At 39.6% G+C, this 21512-nt stretch overlaps 1 protein-coding gene across 1 annotated transcript in view; it reads left to right on the forward strand.

Annotated features, from left to right (window-relative positions):
• The window catches only part of PTPRD (protein tyrosine phosphatase receptor type D), a gene marked incomplete at its 5' end in the record, with an annotated part of 289668 nt that overhangs the window by 210442 nt on the left and 57714 nt on the right, over positions 1-21512 (forward strand). The window contains one exon of the mRNA XM_080940162.1: positions 13532-13655. Within this exon, the coding sequence (XP_080796288.1) occupies positions 13532-13655 (124 nt within the window). The remainder of the gene's footprint in view (positions 1-13531; positions 13656-21512) is intronic.

The following is a 21512-nucleotide window of genomic DNA, read 5'->3' on the forward strand; positions in this document are numbered from 1 at the left end:
TAGATCCTCAAGAAGATCCTACTGATGCAGCCCTCTAGCCCCAGAGCAGTTAATTTTTATTAGTAGAAAGAACACAAATCAAGGGAGTTGGAATCAAATATTGGATTTGCGTAATATGTTTTTATATATTCCTGCTTTTTCTTTTCTTTCTTCCCTTTATCCTGTTCTTTTTTTTCCTTTTTGAGACAGGGTATCACTGCGTACCCCAAGCTGTCCTTGGATCAATGTATCCCTCAGCTATTGGATAGGAAAGTTATCTCTTGCTCAACCTAAAAACCTCACTGTTAACCTCCCCAGACCAGCAGTGTCAGTATCAGGCTCCTTCCTGTGTAATCATTAAGATGGTTGGATGAAAAGAACACACTGTATTTCCCCAAGACTTCACCTGTCCTTGGTGCCATTTGCTCTTGAAAGAGTTACATTTGTGTTTGTTCCCAATAATTTACCACAGCAGCTACCTTCGGTGCCACAGAGCAAGGATTCAAATTTTGGTTAGAAAGAGACCAACTCTGAAATAAAGCTTCTCATCCCCTCCTCCCCCCCCCCCCACATATCACACACAAGAAAGACCAATTTGAAAATGATTAGGTTTTTTCTAAATATTCATAAGAGCATTACTGCCCTTTTGTTAGGGGCCTTTGTACTTTGAAAGCTTAACATTCAGCCAATCTCCTGTAGCCAGCATTGACCCGCTTCTTCATCTGTCTCAAGAACTTTGCTAGACTCTGGAGCAGAAGATAAGTACATCACACAATCCCACCCCTGAATTCAGTGTCTAATGGCACCTTCCTGCATTTCATTCTTTCAATCAAATTTCAGCACCACAACAGTAACTCCATTTTGCTGGGTTTCAAACACAGTGTAGCTGTTTCTTTTGCTTTGATGTAATTAGAATTGGGCTTTGTTTATTATATTTCTTATGTTCACTAGCGTGGGGTAGTGCGTTTTGGTTTTTGTTTTCCCCCTGACACTGAGGAAGCTCACAAGGCTCAGTGCCGTCAGAGTGAACGCAAGTCTCACAGCTGTGATTCAATGCCTGTATTTGCTAATTGCGCAGACAGGAAAACCGGTTCTGAAGACTTCTGTGCTTTTGCAACCTTCTCAGAGAAATTCATTTTCTCCCCTCATGTTCCGTGACTTGAGCGTATGGAAAATGAGATTAGGGAGGAGCATTTGTTCTTTATTGCGTTTCCCTAGCAGAACTGCTTGTGTTCCTGGAGGCTGTGGGAGCAGTTAAGAACCACAGAATTGTGTGCTACCATTTCAACCAAATTTCCCCAGCTGGATAACATAAAGGGCTGCAGAGAAAAATACAGAAACTTACAGTATCATACAGATTCTTTTATATTCTCCCCACTCTCGAAATCACTGAGTAACGTGCTCTCTTGTTATCTATCTTGGGAAAGGGGAGTCTTTCAGAGCATACCAAGTCTATTCATTTCTTTGCACATTGCTATTTATAAGAAAGGGTTAGCTTCCTTGAATTCTGTTTGCTACCCTGCTGTATTTTCAAAACGCATCTTCAACTTAGATTTAGTCATAATCAGTACAGTATAAGCAAACTGTACCTCTCTAACTATGATTAAAAAACATATGTTTGAAACAAAGTGAGATTTTTCAGAGTAAAATTTTCATTTGCTTTTAATTATTCAGATAATAATTGGAATTTTTATTCTGTGAAGGAATTCATTTTGCAGTGACATTAAAAATGATTGAACAGACATATATAAATTTTCTAGGAAGCTTATGACTTTTCAGATATGTCGACCATTGTATGAGAAAAGAAATTTGTAATCATTTAGCTTTTCTTGGCCTTGTTCAGTTTGTACAAATTTAAGAGACAAGTTTAGCCAGAGAATGACTTTCAGTGGTTCATAATTAATGGCGGAAAACTGATATCTGAAGATGGGAAGATATTCTGAAGCCTCTTCCAGTCCTTTGCTGTCAGGCTTACGATATTCAACTATACTTTATGATTTAAATACGCATACATTTATGGGTATTTTATGTTCAGCCTCCCTGGGTTTTTTTTTTTTTTTTTTAATAGATGACAGAGATGTATGGTGGGCTGTGCTTCCATATAGGACTTTACCCTGGAACTGAAGGAATAAAGATGCACCAAGGGAAGAGATAGACTTTGTAGTGATGCATGCCAGTACTCAGGAGTAAGGGTGGAGAATGCTCATCATTTTAAGTCAACAAGGACTACAGTGTCACACAAACACACACACACACACACACACACAGAGAGAGAGAGAGAGAGAGAGAGAGAGAGAGACAGACAGACAGACAGACAGAAGGAGACAGAGAGAGTGACAGAGAGAGAGAGAGAGAGAGAGAGAGAGAGAGAGACAGAAGGAGACAGAGAGAGTGACAGAGAGAGAGAGAGGGAGGGAAGGAAGGAGGGAGGGAAGAAGGAAGAGAGGGACAGACAGACAGACAGACAGAAGCAATAATAAATCTAAACCACTTTAAGGAAAGAAAAACAGGGTTAAGTTTAGATAAATGGTACTGAAATGGTGGATACATAAGTAAACGCTTGAGAATCTTCTCAACAGAAAAGTAGACCGAGAATGTGGGGTCAGTGCAAACCCTTCAAGACAGGACCAATTAACAAAAACAGAAACGATTAGAAAATTCTGTCTAGGCAGGGAGTGTTCCAGGGTGAAGTCAGAACTGCCAACCCCCAACAGTGAGCGTGAACAACAACCAAGGGTTGACATTCAGGCTTATCCATCACCCCTGATTATAACTCTCACACTTCATAGTGAGTGGGGTGCACCATGAAGGGGCACAGCATGACAGTTCCTAACTTTAAAGGATTTTAACTGAGTACAAGCCGTGTGATCCAATCAAACAAGGATGATTGAAAATGCATCCCCCCGTAGAACTTGGCAAGCCATTTAAGAAACACCCGGCTCAACGGTCACTTACTCTTTTCTAGGTTTAAGTTCCGGGTGCTGTTCCTGTATCATCTTTGCACACGTAAATGTAGCAGTTGTAGGGGCTTTATACACTTATCTCTTTGTGCAGTGTAGACTGCGTTCCTTTGGTGGAAGGCTTTTTCACTGGAAACATGCACATTGAGCATGGAGAGATCTCCCCCGCAGTCATGTAATTGAGCATGGAGAGATCTCTCCCGCAGTCCTGTACAGAACACTCATATACAGACCACAGTGCAGTCTGACAACTACCATCATTTTCTCTGCATTCACATTCATTAAACAGGTTATACGGAGCAACCTGGTTCTTTGTTAATGACAGATTTATCGAAGGCGAGCTTTCAGAAGGCTTGTACCAGAAATCTTATTAAAGTGCTATCCATTAAACCATTAAACTGGTCGTTAAAGCTGCTAGTGGCGACTGTTACTTGTGAGTTATGGGCCTCAGCATTCTCAGTGGTTTCTGCCAATACCGCTCCATCCTGTACTCTATTATGTCTGTTCTCCCAGCTACCTTGCTTCGTTTGTTTTGCTCAGAATTTCTGGTGTGTATGAGAGGCAAAGAACAGGAGGGATGCTCTGATGTGTGGGTAGAAATGAGAGAATGACACCATGTGTCTTTTTGTTCCTAATTACACAAAGACTGTGTTTTAAAATCTCTGGCTGTTTTTCATTTGATTTACCTGAAAAAAAAAAAAAAAAAGTTAACAAAAAACATCTATCTCAGCATGTGGAAAGCTGCACTTTTGTTTGTGAAAGATGGGGAATGAGATGATGTGATAGGCTTCATTAGACCAAAACTAGAATGGATGTGTGGAGTTAATCTATTTTCCTTACTGTCTACAGTCTTCAAGTATGAAATTAAGATACCTGGGAGAAAATTTGTGACTTATATATCTGCTAGAGGACCATGGTTAAGAACTAGACTTCAGAGCCAAACTGCAGCTGGTCCAAGTCTGCATTTCATAATCGGAATAGGAAGCAATATCTGTTTCATTGTGTTCTGAATTTAGAAAGACTCAAGTATAAAATGATGAGAGGAGATAGACTCACCAACCCTCATGCTGAACTAACCATTTCAACTTCTTTTGTGAGCTTGGAAGGGTTGATCTAGACCTGTGCGGGCTTTCCAGTACACTTGATGGTAAATCCATACAGTGTGTTCCCTCCACAGACCATGAAGTCCAGGGGCCAGACCTGTAATTGATTGTGCAAAATCCCATCCCAAGTATTTACCTCTGAAATCTCTTTCTTCTGTCTCTAATGCAACTAAGGAAATCAAATGTGTGGTTTTTGGAAAGCATCCTAAAACCTGGTTTTCTTCTCAGTTTGGAAAGCAGTGGGATCCTTCCAAATTAGAAACTAAAGGACACAGGTGTAACACATGGAAAGTGCTTAAAACAGTGTGAAGGCCCTGACCCCAGTGATGTATTATTGTCACTGGTAAGCAGTAAACAGGGGGAACTATGTACGTGTGTGGTACATGTTTCAGTGCTATGTGTGTGTTGTGTGAGTTTAATGAGAATACTGTTTTGCTATGGTTTGGATTTGTAGTATCTGTGCAAATCAGTAGATAAGGAGCTGTTTTATTGGCTTTACATTTGTCATACTGGTTTAGCAGCCTCCTATTATATTAAGGTTATTCAGGATTTCTATTCACAAGTAGACACTGTTCCGTGGTCTATACAGCTATACAGCTGTCTGTGACAAAGACAACTTGTTCTTTTCACCTTGAAAACTGAAGGTATAATAGCGTATATGCTGGTTTATCTAAAGCACAGCTTTTGGAAATGGATGTGTGTGCCTGGCTCGGTGTTTGAAGAAAATACATGGTAGGAAAAGCATTAGTCAGATAGAGGAATCAGCCAGGCCTTCAGACTCGGAAACAATATTGGTGAGACCAGGTTCCTCTCTAACTTGATTCTTCATCTTTCAAACATGGGAACTGGATTCTGGGCATGTCACATTCCACAGTTGCATGATCCCGATATCTACTCGCATACACAGAGTCATCTTCCTCCCAACCTCATCTTCTATGTGTTTATGATTTCCATCTTTTTTAATCAACTCCTTGGTATTTGTTTAGACATGGTGATGCGTGCAGTTTTTAAGAGGCAGGTCAATAAATATTCTCACAAGTACATCCTATTTGAAAACGTGATTAAACTGTTTAAACGGGGAATTAATAGAAGGAGCCCATGCTGCCATTTTTATTGCACGAAGAAAATGATATTAAGCCAAAATGATACCCATTCTTCACATGAAGATTATAAATACTAGAAAAGATCACATTAGGCACAAAAGAAAAGATGTTGACTAAACAAGTTACAAAATCAGGAGTTTAACCCTGGTCCTTTTTCCACAGGTAGACCTATATCCAGCTCCATTTCCTCTCAGATTTTCTTCCACCCTCTACCCTTCCCCCAAAAGAATGAAATACACTGCAGGCAGGATGACTTCGTGGATAAAGGTTCCGGCTTCCAAGTCTGACAGACTTGAGTTTAATCTTGAAGTCCCACACAGTAGAGAAGTTGTCCTTGGCCTCTACACATGCTGTATCGCATATATGTACCAGATATATACACACACATGAACAGATACACAAAGTAAATAAGTGTAAAAATTAAGAATAGTAAGCTAAACTTCTGACTTTGGAGAAGCATGTGTTAAGAAATACTTTCTCAACATTCCTTTCCATGTTGAGGTTTCATAGGTATATTGAGTTATGGTGAATCACTGGCACAAGCCAGCTACCTTCTCTCCTTATGGCTTAAATATACCATTGTTATACTCCAGAGTTAGGCAAGTAGACATATGGGTTCTGCAGGAACAAAAATGCAAGTGACTTTTCTGCTGCCCACTTACCTATACCAGTGGCTTTGTAAGTTGACTCACTATTTAACTTAGCAGGACATTTGTCTCATTATACAGAAGCACACAAATACAGGTTTGAACGTAACACTATGACACTAATGAAATTTGGGTATAAGAAAGCCTAGGATGACACCAACCTGCAGTGACTATGTAATTTAGGACCTGAGTTGAAGTATTTGAGAATGATAGATGATCCCATCAATATCAATGTACCAAGGTTAGAAATGTAAACAGGGTATATAACCCAAGTTAAATTCAGCTTTTATGATAAGTCTAGTAGATCATGTTCATTCTCTCTGATCAGAAACTGCCCATTCTCTCTGTAGCTCCCAACATTCGAACCTGGTACTCTGTCCTTATTCATTGTAAGATATATGTTTTCAAATTTACTATGTGAAAAACACTGAATTACAACATTGGATAAAACAAAAACCTAATATACTCTATTAATTCCATTTCAGTTTTTCAAGTGTTAAAATGAAACATAACCAATGCAATTTCACTAAAACTTTTTTTTTTTTGTAAACAGCTTGCTAGTTCAGAAAGAAATTGGGCTAAAACTAGGTTGTTAGGTTGTATGAGTTCTTTTAGTTTGCTTATCACATACATGTAAGAGGAAAGAAAGCACATGACACTTTGGAATGTGAATCTTTTCTTTTTTTTTTTTTTAAACGACTTTATTTTGCAAAACAAAGATAAATGTAAAGATTTTAAACATTTTTTGCTTAAAATTATACATTTTGTCAGTACTGTTTTTTCAGACATTAAAATAAATTTTACATAAAACCATGTGAATATGTTTTTTAGTCAGTACTTGATTTTTTTCAAGGGCTTGACAGTATGCATTGAAAACGTACTAGTTGCAATAAGCGTAAAGTACATGCAAAACAAAACGCAACATGGAAATAGTCAAAGTCTTCTTGTTTTATGAATATATGTATATTTTTTGTTTTCTTTATTTCTTGGACTTCATACAGTCTGTGAGTTGTTTCTGGGGGAGTGCAAGCCTCTGGGGTTAGCATCCCACTATCAGTGACTGCATATTATGTCTGTTCTTTTGTGACTGGGTTAAAATACCCACATACCATGAAAAGGAGGAGCAATGACCACCCTGCAGGGTTCTTTAATTTGAATCTCAGGGTGCTGTGTCTTGTTACTTTGCCTGCAAATGGTGATCAGGTTAGCAGCCAGGAGTAGGTGTGTGAGGTCTTCCCAAAGGCACCTACTCACTGGGAGCTCCTATCTCCACCTGATAGTAATTTTGGAGGATAACCATGAGGTCAGGGATTCTTTAAGTGATAGCTTGTAATTCTCTGTATTCTGCCCGAGAGAGAGAGAGAGAGAGAGAGAGAGAGAGAGAGAGAGAGAGAGAGAGAGAGAGAGCATTGCATTTTTATTTTCTGATCCAGAAAACAAGGTATTGATTAAACATTAACCAAAGTCTTATTTTTCAGTTTGGAAGTGTATCTGTTTATTATGAGAAAGGATAAATGATTCAACACAAAGCAAAACATAATGGAATAAAAAAAAGAAAAAAAACTTCCTAATAAATGGCAGACAAGAACAGTACAGAAAGGCTAACGTACATCTTGACTACAGGATGCAAAGTAAAAATAAAATGATGTTAAAGATCCCATTAAAGCTTTCAACATTCTGTGAGGAATTAATACTGTTGACTAGGGTCCTCTAATGTCTTTCACAAACCTTGTTGTACTTTGTCTCTGCTAGTTTCTTTTAGAGTGCCCGGTGTCCCTTGCTTTAATGATATGAGTCGCAGTAATTTTGAAATCACAACATCTCTTCTTCAGCGCTCTTCCCTTTTACAATCTACTAATGTTCTGTTTTTATGAATGGCCAGGTCTCCCTTATCCAGTAGAGACAGAGAAGTAAGCAAAGCATGTCAGGACTTGTGCTCTGTTTGTTTATCTCTGCTGAGGAGTAGATGAGTTCCAAGTGATGGATTTAGACATGTTGTTACATAATAAATAAGGGGCAGAAGTGGGCTTCCTTGCAGCAATAACAAAGCAACTGCCTACCTTTTATAATTCCAAGTGAAAGTAGAAACAATTGCCCCAAAGGGAAAGCAAATACTGCTAGCTGGCTAAGACTGGGTAGACAAGGACTGCTCTGATGCCACTCGGTAGATGCGTGTAGGAGAGAGAAAATGTGCTTCCTTTCTGTTAAGACTTGAAACACATGCTCTACCCTTCATCCTTGGGGGTTGATGCAGAATCATCGATATCAGCAAACAGTGCATGGCTGGTTTGTTTAGTACCCAAACCCTGGTATCTTCAGGAAAGGGAAGATGCCTGTATGGATTTGTTTAATGATGCTCATGAGTTATATTTCATAGATAAGTGTTTTTCTCTAATCAGAAAACAACTGTCAAGCCACCGTGTTCCGGAGAATGCATGCCCCATTTTAATTAATAACTATTTTATTATTTAAGGTGTTTGCCGATCAGGTAGCTTCTTTTTATAAGCCTCTATTTGTCACCTCTTATCAATTCAGTCTCCTATATCTCTTCACTCAGAAAAGATTAAGTAATCTCTAACAGGATTTTATGCCTGAAAGCTGTGTGCAAGTCATTTAGGTTTTTCTCATTGCCATATGGCCTGAAAGATACTGGTGTGTAAACCGTGTTTGTGAAATTCTCCTCCTTTAGCCCTTATGAACACACTGTACATTTCTCAACCCCCTGCAACTTGTGTGTTAGACCAGGATGGCTTCCAAAGCACTAGGGTTACAGTTGGGCCACCACACCCAGCTGTCCACCCCAATGTTATTGGTCATTTAAATAATTTTAGATAAATAGCTAATAATCTAAGTAGCCTGGTTAAAACACATTTCTGATCTCATCCCTCTAAAACATAACCTTTTGGGACAAGAGTGTTTGTTTTTCTTCTGCCTTTGGCCATATTCACGACCATGTTGGTCAACAACTCTGGAATAGTTTCCAGATCTTAATGTTGCATTTCTTCTCAAACTCGTATTTGAGTTAATCTCAAGAATAATCTGTTTCATAGGCATGAAGTAAACAACTGGTGCCCACTCGGGTGCTCACTTTGCGTTACGAGGTAAAGGGAAAGGCTGTGCAGGGCTCTTGCTACTGTCTTCATTTGACTGGTGTCAGCCCAGTGAAGATCATTTGAGTGTAGTTCTTGGAGGGGACTCAAGGACCTGGTGACTGTGAAAACGGGTTGACCAGATAGTCACCTCAATTACCTCCCATAATCCCTAGTTATCCTTTCTACTCCCTCTGCATAATCAGAATGCCAAAAGTATATAAGGATAAACCATACTTCATATATGAAGTTTTGCATTGGCTATAAACTGTGGCCTAAATTTCAAATCTAACCATTGCCCAATATAAATCCTTGATTCAGTTCTGTGACCTGGAGGCAAATTTCTGTTGGAAGAACTATCTGCCCGAATGAAGCACACTTTCACATTTGACAAGTGTGGTGCATTTCTAAGTGTATTTCTGAATTGTATTCTTCTACTGTTCAAGGGAGAGTGCTTCTGTGTACGCGGCTTAATGTTGGTAATCTGGTCAAGTCCTGTTTTGGTTTTTCCCCCTCCAATGGCAGCCTAGATTCAGAGATACTTTTACAAGGAAAGACTCAAGAAGAGCTGATAACTGATTGGTTAAGGGGAGCTGAGAGAAAATGAGGGCACAGACCTGACACTCGGGTGAAGGAAATACTAAAAGAAACAAAGAGGACAAAGCCACATGTCCTGCTGCAGCTAACCAGAGCTGGAGAATGGCAGCCTTCCCTTTGTCTCTCAGACAGTGCTGTCACCTTCCAGCTCATCTCACATCTGGCTTTGTGAAGGATTGTTAGCTTCAACTAAATTCACTTTCCGTTCTCAGAAAGATGGTCTCTTGACAACTGCAACCACATGCTGACTATGGCAAACATAGGCTCTACCAACTATATGAGCATGTATTTTGTTCACAGGCATATATACATTAATTTACCATTTTCAAACAGGGAGAAAATAGGAATACAAATACTTTTTAAAAAAAAAAAAAAAAAACCACTTTCTGCAGAAATTAGCCGTCAGCTCCAGACTGTTAACCTCGGAAGGGACTTGAATGCTGGAGAGTGACTTCTTACACTACCATGGAAGAACCAGACCAACTATGTGGAAAGCTAGGATTTCTCCTAATGTTAAGGTCAATGAAAGTTCAGGATAGATTTTTAAAAATGCTCTAACCCATAGTTTGGCTAGGAATATAGTTGGTCTAGTCCTTCTCTATAATTAAAATTTTGCTATTTGTTTTGCAGACATACAAAAAAAAAAAAAAAAAAAAAACAAAAAAAACAAACCAGGGCGAGTCTGGTTTTGTGGTAGTCCTTTGATGAGTTTCTAAAGGAATATTTTGAGGTTTTGAGGTTTGTTCCCCTCCTTGGATAATGTGGAAGATGGAGTGGAACGCTGCGTACTTATGATTAGGGACTGTGCGGTGTTTTGAAGCTGGGAATTATATTTTTCTTTTGGCCCAAAGGTTGGGTTTTAGGAAACCATTGAAGAATGTTGCTTTAAAGTGATGACCAGCACTATGAAAAAGGGTCATGTGATGATCTTGGCACTATGAAAAAGGGTCATGTGTGGCGAGTGCCACTCAAGGAATATAATACTTTGTACACATTTCTGAGGACTCTGTCCTGTACTTAGAGAGGAAGCATGGCTAACTTGACTTTCTACTTAGTAGTTATTTGACCATAAAGGAATCATCTGACTTCTGTGCACCTTAATCATCAGAGTGAGAGGACCTCAGTAAACATGGTACTCATGCCTAGGAGTTTTATAAAAATTAAATGAGTGAATGCAGAAAATTTTACCTCTGTTTTATATAGACACTTACATTTTCATTGTGGCTTTCTAATGAAAATACAGTACATAATTAGAACTTCATATGTTATATGCTGTGTGGTTTTACACTTAACTTATTTTAAGACAAAGTTCAAACTGATAAAAAAAACAATTCTGGAACTTTAAGCTCAACTCTTTGATATTAGCAAGTATCTAAATGAGATTCTGCCTGTATTTGAATTACCCATAAAGATTTCCTTGCATCTAGCTCCACCCATCCTAGTAGCAACTAAGTTGAAAGTCTGTTAGCATTAAAATGATTTTCCCTGAAGTGATTGTGAGGCACAGCAATCAAGTTGGTCAAGTTGTGAGCATCTGAGTGTTGTTGTTGAAGGATCTATTGATTAGCTGAGGGAATTAATTATAATTACAATAAGGCACTCTGATTTATCAATCTGTGAAAATGTAGCATATTGATTTTGTAGAGTTTGTGAAATATGAAAAGCCATCAATCAGCTTCTAGTTTGAACTGTATTTCTGCCTTTCAAAACTTCACAGAGACCTAGCCAGGCCTCTAGCTGAGGAAGATGCTGATGGGAGTGAGCCATAAAAAGGCATCAGCATTACAAAGAAGGAAGAGGGAGGTGGACAATGAAGGGAGATTTGGAACAGAAAAGAACACACAAGCAGTCAGCTCTAAGGGGAAAAAAAAAATCACTGAGCCCACTCACAGACATAAGGGTGCTAATGTCACATTATTCCAGTGACCTCATCTTAATTTCTAATAGGAGCCCCATGGTCAGGGTGGACCAGCTAAATATGTGAGGTGGAAATGGCAGTGACCTTCCCTATCACAGCTTTTATGCTGCCTTTTGTCCACCTTGACCATGACTTTGACCTTTAAGAGACTGCAACAAGAGAGCCCCTAGGTAGAGAAGCAAAGCTCTCAGGCAATCACCAATACCAAGAAAGGGGAAGCAAAAAACAAAACAAACAAAAAAACCAATGGGTTTGGGAATTAGAGCTTCACTCAGTTACCATCTCTGCCTTTCTAACTCAGATGAAGTGAAAGTGATTTTCAAAGCTCGGTTCAGCTTTTTCCCTTCCTTTGTTTCTTTCAAGTCTAAAGGATCTTAGTATACCTCCCTGGCCCTAGGTACTTATCCTTTCCTGAGTTTACTGCTCTCAGTGTTCTGACAAGCCCCAGAAATAATGACCTGTGCCGTGTGTGGTTGGTTAAATGTTCAGTCAGACAGATAGATCCAGATGAATGAGCGCTCTGCTGCACCAAGGCAAGTCAGCATTATTTAATCAATGTTTGTTTGATCCGTGTAAAACAAGTCTGAATGTAAGCTGCGTCCCATCTGTCCTATCATCCATGGGAAGCCAACCTCATTTTGAAAACTTGGTTTCTTACGTAATTGTCCCAGAATGACACAGGACGATGGCTGTGCTTAGGTGAATGTCTCCCACCTTGAGCTCCTTCATTTTGCCGTGGCATTCTGAACAGTTAGGCAGCCTCGTGCCTACAAAGGCCTAGGCTTGAACATAAATGTCTCAGTTGCTCACACAGGTTTTACTGCGTTACTGAGTAGCAGTTAGCACACTGCTTGTCAGGGAGGGCCTTCAAACTTCAGTTTTACTAAGTCAGACTTCCCTTCTATTTTGTCATCTGGGAAGACACACACACACACACACACACACACACAGAGAGAGAGAGAGAGAGAGAGAGAGAGAGAGAGAGAGAGAGAGAGAGAGAGAGAGACAGAGAGAGAGACAGAGAGAGAGACAGAGAGAAAGACAGAGAGAGAGACAGAGAGAGAGTTGTTGCAAGATGTCTCCCAATAGTTAAGAAAATTAAGTTAGATTGGCTCCAAAGCTTAATGACCTGGTATCCATAATTCTCCTGTTAGCTCCTTGTTTTCTTCTTATAGAATAGTTTCCTAGGTGCCATGCTGTTTGTACTTCCATTATCATTTTCTTTTCAAACTCTTTAAGTTAAGCAATTAAGCCCGAATGCAATTTTGAAATCATCATTGAACTATCTACAAAATTCATCTTGTATCCACACAGAATGTACTGTACATTGCATTTGCTTGAACTAAGGTGACATTACAAAAGTATGGTAAAAGTTAGAAAATATAAGAAAAAAAAATCCTAAGGGATAAAAGGAGGCAAACGGGACAAACACGATGATACGTGAAAACAATTTGGTAAAGAGAAAAACAATTCAATCCTTCTGTAATGCCACAAGTTGTTTTTGTCACTACGATGATAATCACTGGCTTCCTGTCCTCACAGGCATTGCTTAGATTGTTCACATTTTCCCTGACACTGGCTATGGTACATAATGAGGAAACAGATAAAATCGTAGGTGTTCTTATGGGAGCAAATAGGCAGAGATGGGAGTGCATAGGTCGAGAATCAAAAAATCGCACATGCGCACAGCAAGCCGGGAAAAGGCCAGTCAGCTGAGAATGTGTGCACAGGTCCAGTCAGGAAAGACGAGGAAGGAGTAAGGACTCAGGGCAAATTCTGCTCACAGCACCGGAAGGTTTGTTCACAGCAGCGAAAGAAAGATTGACCTAAAATAACTTGTAAACTCCAGTAGCAGAGAGAAAAAAAAAAAAGGAAAAGTAACATAGTACCATGCTGTTCGGTCAATGTTCACGATTGTTAATGACTCTCATGATACTGGTCAGTGTGTGCAATGCAGTTTATGGCAGTGTGAGGCTTCACAGCTAAAATCATCTTTATGAAGTGTGGCTTTGGAATGTCTTTTTAAATCATGTATATTCCTGTGATAAATGCCTTAATACTATGTTTTTCTAGTATTGACTTTGTGTGTACTGGCTTGATTTTTTTTTTTTTTTTTTTTTTTTTTTTTATTGTAGTCAATTGACCCTGGCCAGCAGTTCACATGGGAACACTCAAACTTGGAAGTAAACAAACCAAAGAACAGATATGCAAATGTCATTGCCTACGACCACTCCCGGGTTCTCTTATCAGCAATAGAAGGTAAGAGATATTTTATTCAAATTGTTGTTCTCTCAGTTCACATATTTGCATGAGAATGCAGTATTGATTGGGCCTCCAGCCATCTATGAAAATATTTCCCTTTGACCCAGGCCCAGGGGCCTGGCACCTTTCTTTTCTTACATAAATGAATCACTCACAGGAGCAGGCTGGCCCCGCTACAATCCCAGAAGCATCCCTTCATGAAGATTTGATCGTTTACTGATGTTTTCATGAGGGGAGCAATACCCAGCTTACCTATAATTGTTGATAGTTATGAGAGAGCCAGTGATTGTCCAGAGGGACCTGCACACTAGTTACATCTTGAAAAAGGAAGGAAGGGGGTATCTATAAATAAATCCCGACACGATTACTGGGACAGGGTAAGCTTAGGAGTCAATATGTGGCAATTAAGAGAAACTCAGCACCTTGGCAATGTGCGAGTGGTTGCGTCCGTGAACTGCTTCTTAATCTTCCTCTCCCACAGTCAGGAGTGAGTTCCAGAGGGGATGATGGATGAAGAAGGCTGAAGAAGGTTGCTCCTTAGCATCCCCAGGAGGGTGGTGTCTGCTTCCCTCCTTCGAGTAATCAATCCCTGCACGTACCATACAAAAACCAGTGGGGAGTTCATTCCTGACCATCAGAATTTCAGTAATCCTGTAGTCTGTAGAAGAACTCTAGATGGAAAGGCCTTAGAAATGTTTTTTCCATGCTACCTAATGCTTTCACGTGCCATAGCAAGCAGCCCCACCTACTGCCTGCCTGTCACTCAAAGCATTTGTTAGTAGAGGCATGCCAAGGTTCTGCGTGTTTTCTCTTGCAGTGGCTTTTGAAATCATTGACTAGTACTGGCTTCTGATGAATCCTTTCAGGAGTCTGCAGTGCAAACAGTCACATTTATCTACAGTGGTTCAAATCCATTTTTTTCTTTTTGGGCTTTAAATATATATATTTAAATGTAGTTACCACATTATCTCATAGCACTTAGCTGCCTTGGGGCAAGACACTTAGTTTAGCAGGCAAAGCCATATCTAGGACCTGAGTCCAATCCCAGGAGGTTGCAAGTTGACTTCTGACCTCCACATCAACACTCTGGAACATGCCTGCACAGGCACTAGAACACACACATACACATACACACACACATACACACACACACACACAAAATACGAAGTGAAATTGTAAAAGGGCTCTTGGTGAACATAAAATGCAACAATATATTCATTTCTAGACTTGGAAGTCAAATACATCTTTCCGTCCTTGGACTAAGCTGATAACTGCAACCTGGTTTGGCTCAAATTGGCCTTATGTGGCATTGCTGAACCATAAAATTTTATCACATAACTTTTGATGTTGGAAACTGTGATAATGTCTCTTACTAGTAGCCAAATACATTCAAATGTCAACCTTCTTCCATCGTGAAAACATTGATTAACTATTAAGTATCACCTCTGCCAGCTGAGGCAGGATTAGGCCACATTGCTGAAAACTTCTTGCTGAGACTTGTTGAGAAATCCAAGCTGATGATTGTGCACAGCTGAATGTAGGCTCCACACTTTAGCTCTATATTTCCATTTCATTTCATTTTAAATGGAAAAGGAGCAATAGTAGTTTCTTATCTATAAAATCATCATAGTAGATTAGGAGCAAGAGTAAATCAGAAATAAGACTTTCTTTAATTATACAAGTAATGTGGAGATAGATAGATAGATAGATAGATAGATAGATAGATAGATAGATAGATAGATAGATAGATAGATAGATATAGATAGATAGTTGGATGATAGATAGATAGATAGATAGATAGATAGATAGATAGATAGATAGATAGATAGGGATAACAGGACATTCTACAGAGCCTTCTCTAAGCCTTTTCTGTCTTTAGTAGCATTTACATGTATTTTTGCTATAATTTTCCTTAACTTACTTTTTTCACATTTTAACAAGAAAGGGTGTTGAGATGGGGCAGGGTGGAACTCTTGTGCATTTATTATGACAGAAACTTCTGCCCACTTTATTCTTAGGCCATTTTTACAGCTTAGAAGGAAAGGTATTTGACTCAGACTAAAGCCTGCCTTTTTATAACTCTATGCCCACAGTTACACCCTAAATCTAGATCTGACCTAGAAACCAAAATCTCTCCATATTCTGTTATGCAAAAGGTTAGACGAATTTAATTGAAATCTGTGGGCCAGAGAGAGCTTAAATCTGGATTATGACCATGAGTAGCAATTTATCATAGACCAAGCCCTCCTGACCTAGAATAACTCCAGGTGACAGTCATTCAATCTGTATCAGTTTTAAACTAGAGAATTCTGTGCACAGGAACTGCCTCATCAGCCACTAACTGAGTGGCAAGCAGCTTGAACAGCCCTGGGTCAAATGGAAATGAGAAGTGACTTTAGCCCTGTTTATAAAAGCTTGTGTGTCCTACCTCAGTTTCCTAACTGTAGTGATGGCGGATGAGGGGTTTGTTCAGGATGGCTTTGCAGTCACTTTCCTTGTAGCAGTAGCTACTCTTTTCATATTAACTTGCAGAATATCTGACAGACATCAGAGGAGAAACGGAAATCAACACAGTGACTTACACTGTCTTTATCTTGTTTAATAGTGGAATCATTTACCCTCCAATTGATCTATGGAAAGAACTAAAGCTGAAATTCTGTGTAGCTCCTGCCTGCTTCCTAAGCTGCTTGGAAGCAGTGACATTTTTACTATTTTGAGACCGTTTGAAAAAACCCAGAACAAATCCAGAGAGTCAAATTGCCAATGGTTGTCAGTTGTTGCACATCTGGGCAAAATTAGGCGGAGAAACACAGGTGAATTTTTGACAAGTCAAGTGACAAGTCAAGTGCCACTTTGATAACCCCCACTTAAGTTCTAATGAGAAAATTGAGGTTCTGAACAAAAGATGTAACAGCAGCTAGTTTAATGACTTAAGTTAGATATTCTCAAATAAATCCAAGTTGGAGCTAACTCTTATGTATGCATGCACACGATATAAAATAATCTGCTAACTCTTGTACGGTGTTGTCAAAAGTTCCAAAGCTATACTTTCTTAACCGCAGAGAGGGTACACAGTGGAGACTCTGAGGTATTAGCTGTCCTTAAACCGAGGTGACAGTGACTCCTCTAAGATCAGTTTCTTCAGTTACAGCCTCTGTCTTTCCTGGCTTCTGAGATCTAGAGAGTTCCTCAAGCACTTATGATGCTTACTTACTCTACCTTACAGTCTATGAAAGGCTATCACCAACGTTACTTGATATTTAGTAGTCCGAGGTAGTTAGGGAGAACATCAGTGTAGAGAGTAGCCCTGTGCCCTGTGAAGCCAGCTCACATCACCAACAGCACTTTTCTATGTAGACTCCAAACACCTTTCTCAGCTTTTTTTTTTTTGCCCCCCCAAATTCTCTTCATTATTTGACACTAGGCTTAGAGCTCACTTAACCATTGTTTGTTGTAAGTTCATTTTCCAGGTTATGCTCTGAGTAACCTGAAAAACTATGGCTCAACAACAGAAATCCTTACTGAACCAAATGTATCTGTCACAACCTTACGGAAGTACACCCGTGTCCAATTCTGTGGGGCAATCTCTCCTTGGATGCATAGGTAGCTTCCAGGAGTTTTTTCTTTTATACATAAAATCAGTATATGGCAAGTTTTTATCACAGCGTCTTATAATTTGCAAGAATTAATCTCTACTGTCTTGTGTAAAACAAGTTTCAATTCTGAAACCATAATTCATGTTCATTGGCGTAATGTTTCATAGAATCATTACAATGTTCATCTAAGAGCCATATTGGCAAAGACGTTTCTTTAAAAAGCTTTATCCAAGCCTAAATATATGACAGTATTAAAATACTGCTTTTTTCAGTGCGATAACAAAAACAAGAAATTGGAGTGGGCTGATCTGCTCCCTTTTCTTTATATGTTAGGAACTATGCCATTGATTTTTTTTTTAGCTTTATTATCCATACTGTTCATCTGAATTTACAGGAGGTAACAAGGAAATATTAATGATGTAAGTGTTGGGCTGGGAGCCGGCCCAGTAAGTAATATGCTTGTCACACAGACATGAGGATTTGAGTGTTAATCCCTAAAACTGATCTGAAATCAGCCTTACCACCTCATGGCTGTAATCTGAGTCTCCTTGGCAACACAGGAGGCCGAGACAGGAGATTCTCCAGGAATTCATGGTAGGCCACCACAAGCAAGAGCTCCTCTCCAAACAAGCAAGAAGAGGAAGACTAAGACCTATGGTTGTCCTCTGCCTCACACATGTATACAGGCACACATGCATGCCTGCCCTTTCACACCTATGCAAGCACATCACACTCAGAGGCATAACATAGCAGCATAGCATATACAAAATCTATACCTTTTATGAGGAGAGGGCTCTTTTTACTGTTAAAGATGTAACAAAGCCAGAATGCTAATGTCATGTTAGCCCAATGTGAAGCTGCCCTGACCCCAACGTCCCATGTGGTGTCTCCACTACTTTTGTGGTTGTGGTGGCTATAACTGTTCACATAGGGTCTTACTTAAAATGAGTTTTAAAATGAGTTTGATTCTGAATACCGTTCTAAATTCTGAGATCCAAAGATACTGCATAGGCAAATAAATATTAAATCTTAGACATTACTGTTTGGCTCCTTCTAAAACATAGATACTCTCACGTTTGTGTAAAACAGTCGGTCATGCATATGACCATCTCACCAAAGCAGATCAAAGATTCGTCAATGTCACAAACATCCTTCAACACTGGTGATTGTGAAACTTATTTTTTAATGCTCAGTACAACATAAACCTTTATGTTAATGTCTGTGTGGCTACAATAGTTCACCGCACCTGGGTGATCTGTGCGTTTCTGAAATCTGAAAAGTCCAAAATGAACTCGTCCTCGGGTTCAGTACCTGCTGAGAATCTGGGTCTTCACCTTCCAATGTCTGTCACCTCTTCTTCGGGGCTGGAGGGATGCTTCCTCAGTGGTGAGAGGGTTGGACACAGAGTAAGCCTGATCCATAAACTCTTTTGTAAAGACCCCCGATCCCTTGTTTGAGGACTGCCCCAGGATCTCAGCACTTCCTGACGGCTTCACTCCTCAGTGTCAGGTTGACTTGTATACTTCAGTATGTAACTTTCTGGGGGATGCCCATTCGCATCATTAGTGATTTATTTAAATTTTCTTATGGGAGGAGAATACATTTACAGTTTTAATAATTACATTGACTCCTGTTCATGAGTGCTAATTAAGCCAGAAATGCATCTTAAAACATCCTTGACCCTTCTGGGTTCTTGAAAGGTCACTAGGTGGTACCTTGGGTTCATTGACCAAGGTTATTCCATTACTCATACCTACTTCCTAGAATCCATAGGAAGAATAACTGAATTAAAGCAGCTAAGACCCTTACGGTGCCCACCACCAGTAACGAGTCCATTAAACCCTGGGCACTACTATCATTACTGCTCTGAGTTTTACACTATTGCACATGAGAATTTTTATATGATCTATGGAAAAGTTAACAATATCCAAATGAGAAAGCTGCATGTATTTAGAGTGGTTTAAAAAAAGAAAATATTAGCTCTTGATAAATGAAAACCAGACCTGTAATAAAATTACAAATTTCAGTGAGGGGAAAAATGTTTCCTTTGAATGGAAATACTACAGAATATATCGTCTGGTGTTAGATTTGCATAATAGGAACAGTTAGAAAATCCTGGAGTAAATAAAGCGGGTGACAGATGATGTGAAAGCAATGTGATTATGTGTGAGATGGGAATTTAAGAGCTTTAAAATGAACGAGCCACTCACAGAGTCAGCACTCCTGAGATAAATCTAAGAGCAGTTGATGAAATCCAGCAACCCAAGGTGGTTTTTGGTAACAGTGATTTTTCCTCGTGCCCCGATGCGATAGGTACATTGCTTCTATCCTGGTGAGGCCTCACTTTGTTGTTATTCGGGTACCAACTCACTAAACACTACTGTCCACACACATGTGAAGGTTTGCCGGCTTCATCATGCCCCTGTTGTGGAACAGCTTCTGTTTTTCCAGGCCTTATATAGAAAATTGACGGCTATCCAATAAGTAAAAACATGATAATATTTTTATTCCATATATTTTTAGTTTTTCATATAGTTCATAAACAAAACAAGAGCAGAGCAAAACAAAAAGAAAAAGGGTTGGGATGTCTGGCCATAGAGGAATGGAAATTGACAAGGAGAAGTAGCTAAAGTAAGCAGCCCGAGGAAGAGAGAAAGGAGAATGTGGTACCCAACCTCATTTCTAGACATGTGTGGTAGCATTCTGAGGGCTCAAGTGAGTGAGGATTATCTAGGAGGAAGGACAGACAGAAGGCTTGCATATGTTCTTTCTCATATCACCTCTCCTTGCCTTTATTTTATTATATATTTTTACCCTAGGGAACAATCTGTGAGCCCCTTGTGGAAGGATTACTTAGTGCTTAAATTCTGTTTAAAAGACAGGAGAAGCTGATGGGGAGGTGGTTCCATCGTTAAGAGTGTGTACTTGCAGAGGACTTGAGTTTGCTTCCCAGCACCCATGTGGACGGGCACAGAGCTGTCTGCCTGCAGATCCAGGGAATCCGAAACCCCTGACTTCACAGGGTACTCCTGACAGATAATAAGTGAATTAAATTAAAACAGAACACATTTTACTAGACCATGTGCCTCATTTTTCTAGAAACCCAATTTTTCGTGAGTTCCATCCAATTATTTGTTGAGTTGAGCTCATTCGTCTTACAATGCCCACAGCATCAATCACTGATGGAAGCAGACGCGCAGTTTCCTGTCGCATTTCCAGGCTTTCGGTTTTCATGTTAATTATGTACAAAAGTGACAAGGTCTAATTCCCCCACCCCCATTTTTTTAACCTATTTTTTAAGATACATAAAGCTATTTATTCTTTTGAGGAGCAGTAAAGAAACATAGCTTAATTTGTACCAAGTAGGAAGCAAGATGGGATTTTCAGCCTTACAAACCTGGACCAATGTCCAAATTTCTGGCTTATTAAAATCCATCTAATTACAGCTGTTTGGCCAGCATTTTCCCCTGCATGGGCTGAGCCACTTGTGTAGAGACGTGCTGTTAGCTACCTCCCGTCCTAACTGGTAACGCAGAGAAGAAAAGATGTATCTTCCAAGCGAGGATTGCTTGTGGTGTTCACTTGCCTTGTTTAGCTCTTTACTGAGTAAGCCAGTCCAATAATGAGTAAAAAGAAGCCCCTGGACATGAGTGTGTTCTGTTTGTGTCCTGTGGCGTTCCGAGTACTAGAATGTAGGCATGGTCCGTACATTTCTGAGGTCCCAAAAAGAATTTCATTTTTCTATTAGTTACGTTTTCAGCACAGCGTTTGAAAGGGGAGTCCGGAGTTGGAATTCCATTTTATCATCAGATAAAATGATACAGTTTTCTTTCATTCATTTATTGCATCGATTTTCATACCCATGTGGTATTTTAGAAATTGTGCGTTCATTATTTTCACTGGACTCGTAAACAGTGTTGGCTTGATGGTGTCCTAACAGTAATGTTCATATATTATCAATAAAAACTGATGACCTAAGTGTTTTTTTTTTTTTTTTAACATGTGGCTCCTACAGGTTACACCATGCTAGGTTCTGACGATTCCATTACTCGATGAAACATTTGAATAATTGCTTCCTTATGAATATAAGTCATAGCTGCAAAACTTAAGAGCTGTTTTTCCCCCCTTCTGGGCAAAGTGCTTTCTAAAATTATAAGTGTTTCTAGCCCAGAAACTGAGTTTCCCCAAGCCATGTGGTTTACTCTTGTTGTTGGGTACGTAAAGACAGACAGACTTGCTAGCTCCTTTTCTGGGGCCA

The sequence above is a fragment of the Micromys minutus genome, assembly GCF_963924665.1.
Source record: "Micromys minutus genome assembly, chromosome: 28".
Lineage (NCBI taxonomy): Eukaryota > Metazoa > Chordata > Mammalia > Rodentia > Muridae > Micromys > Micromys minutus.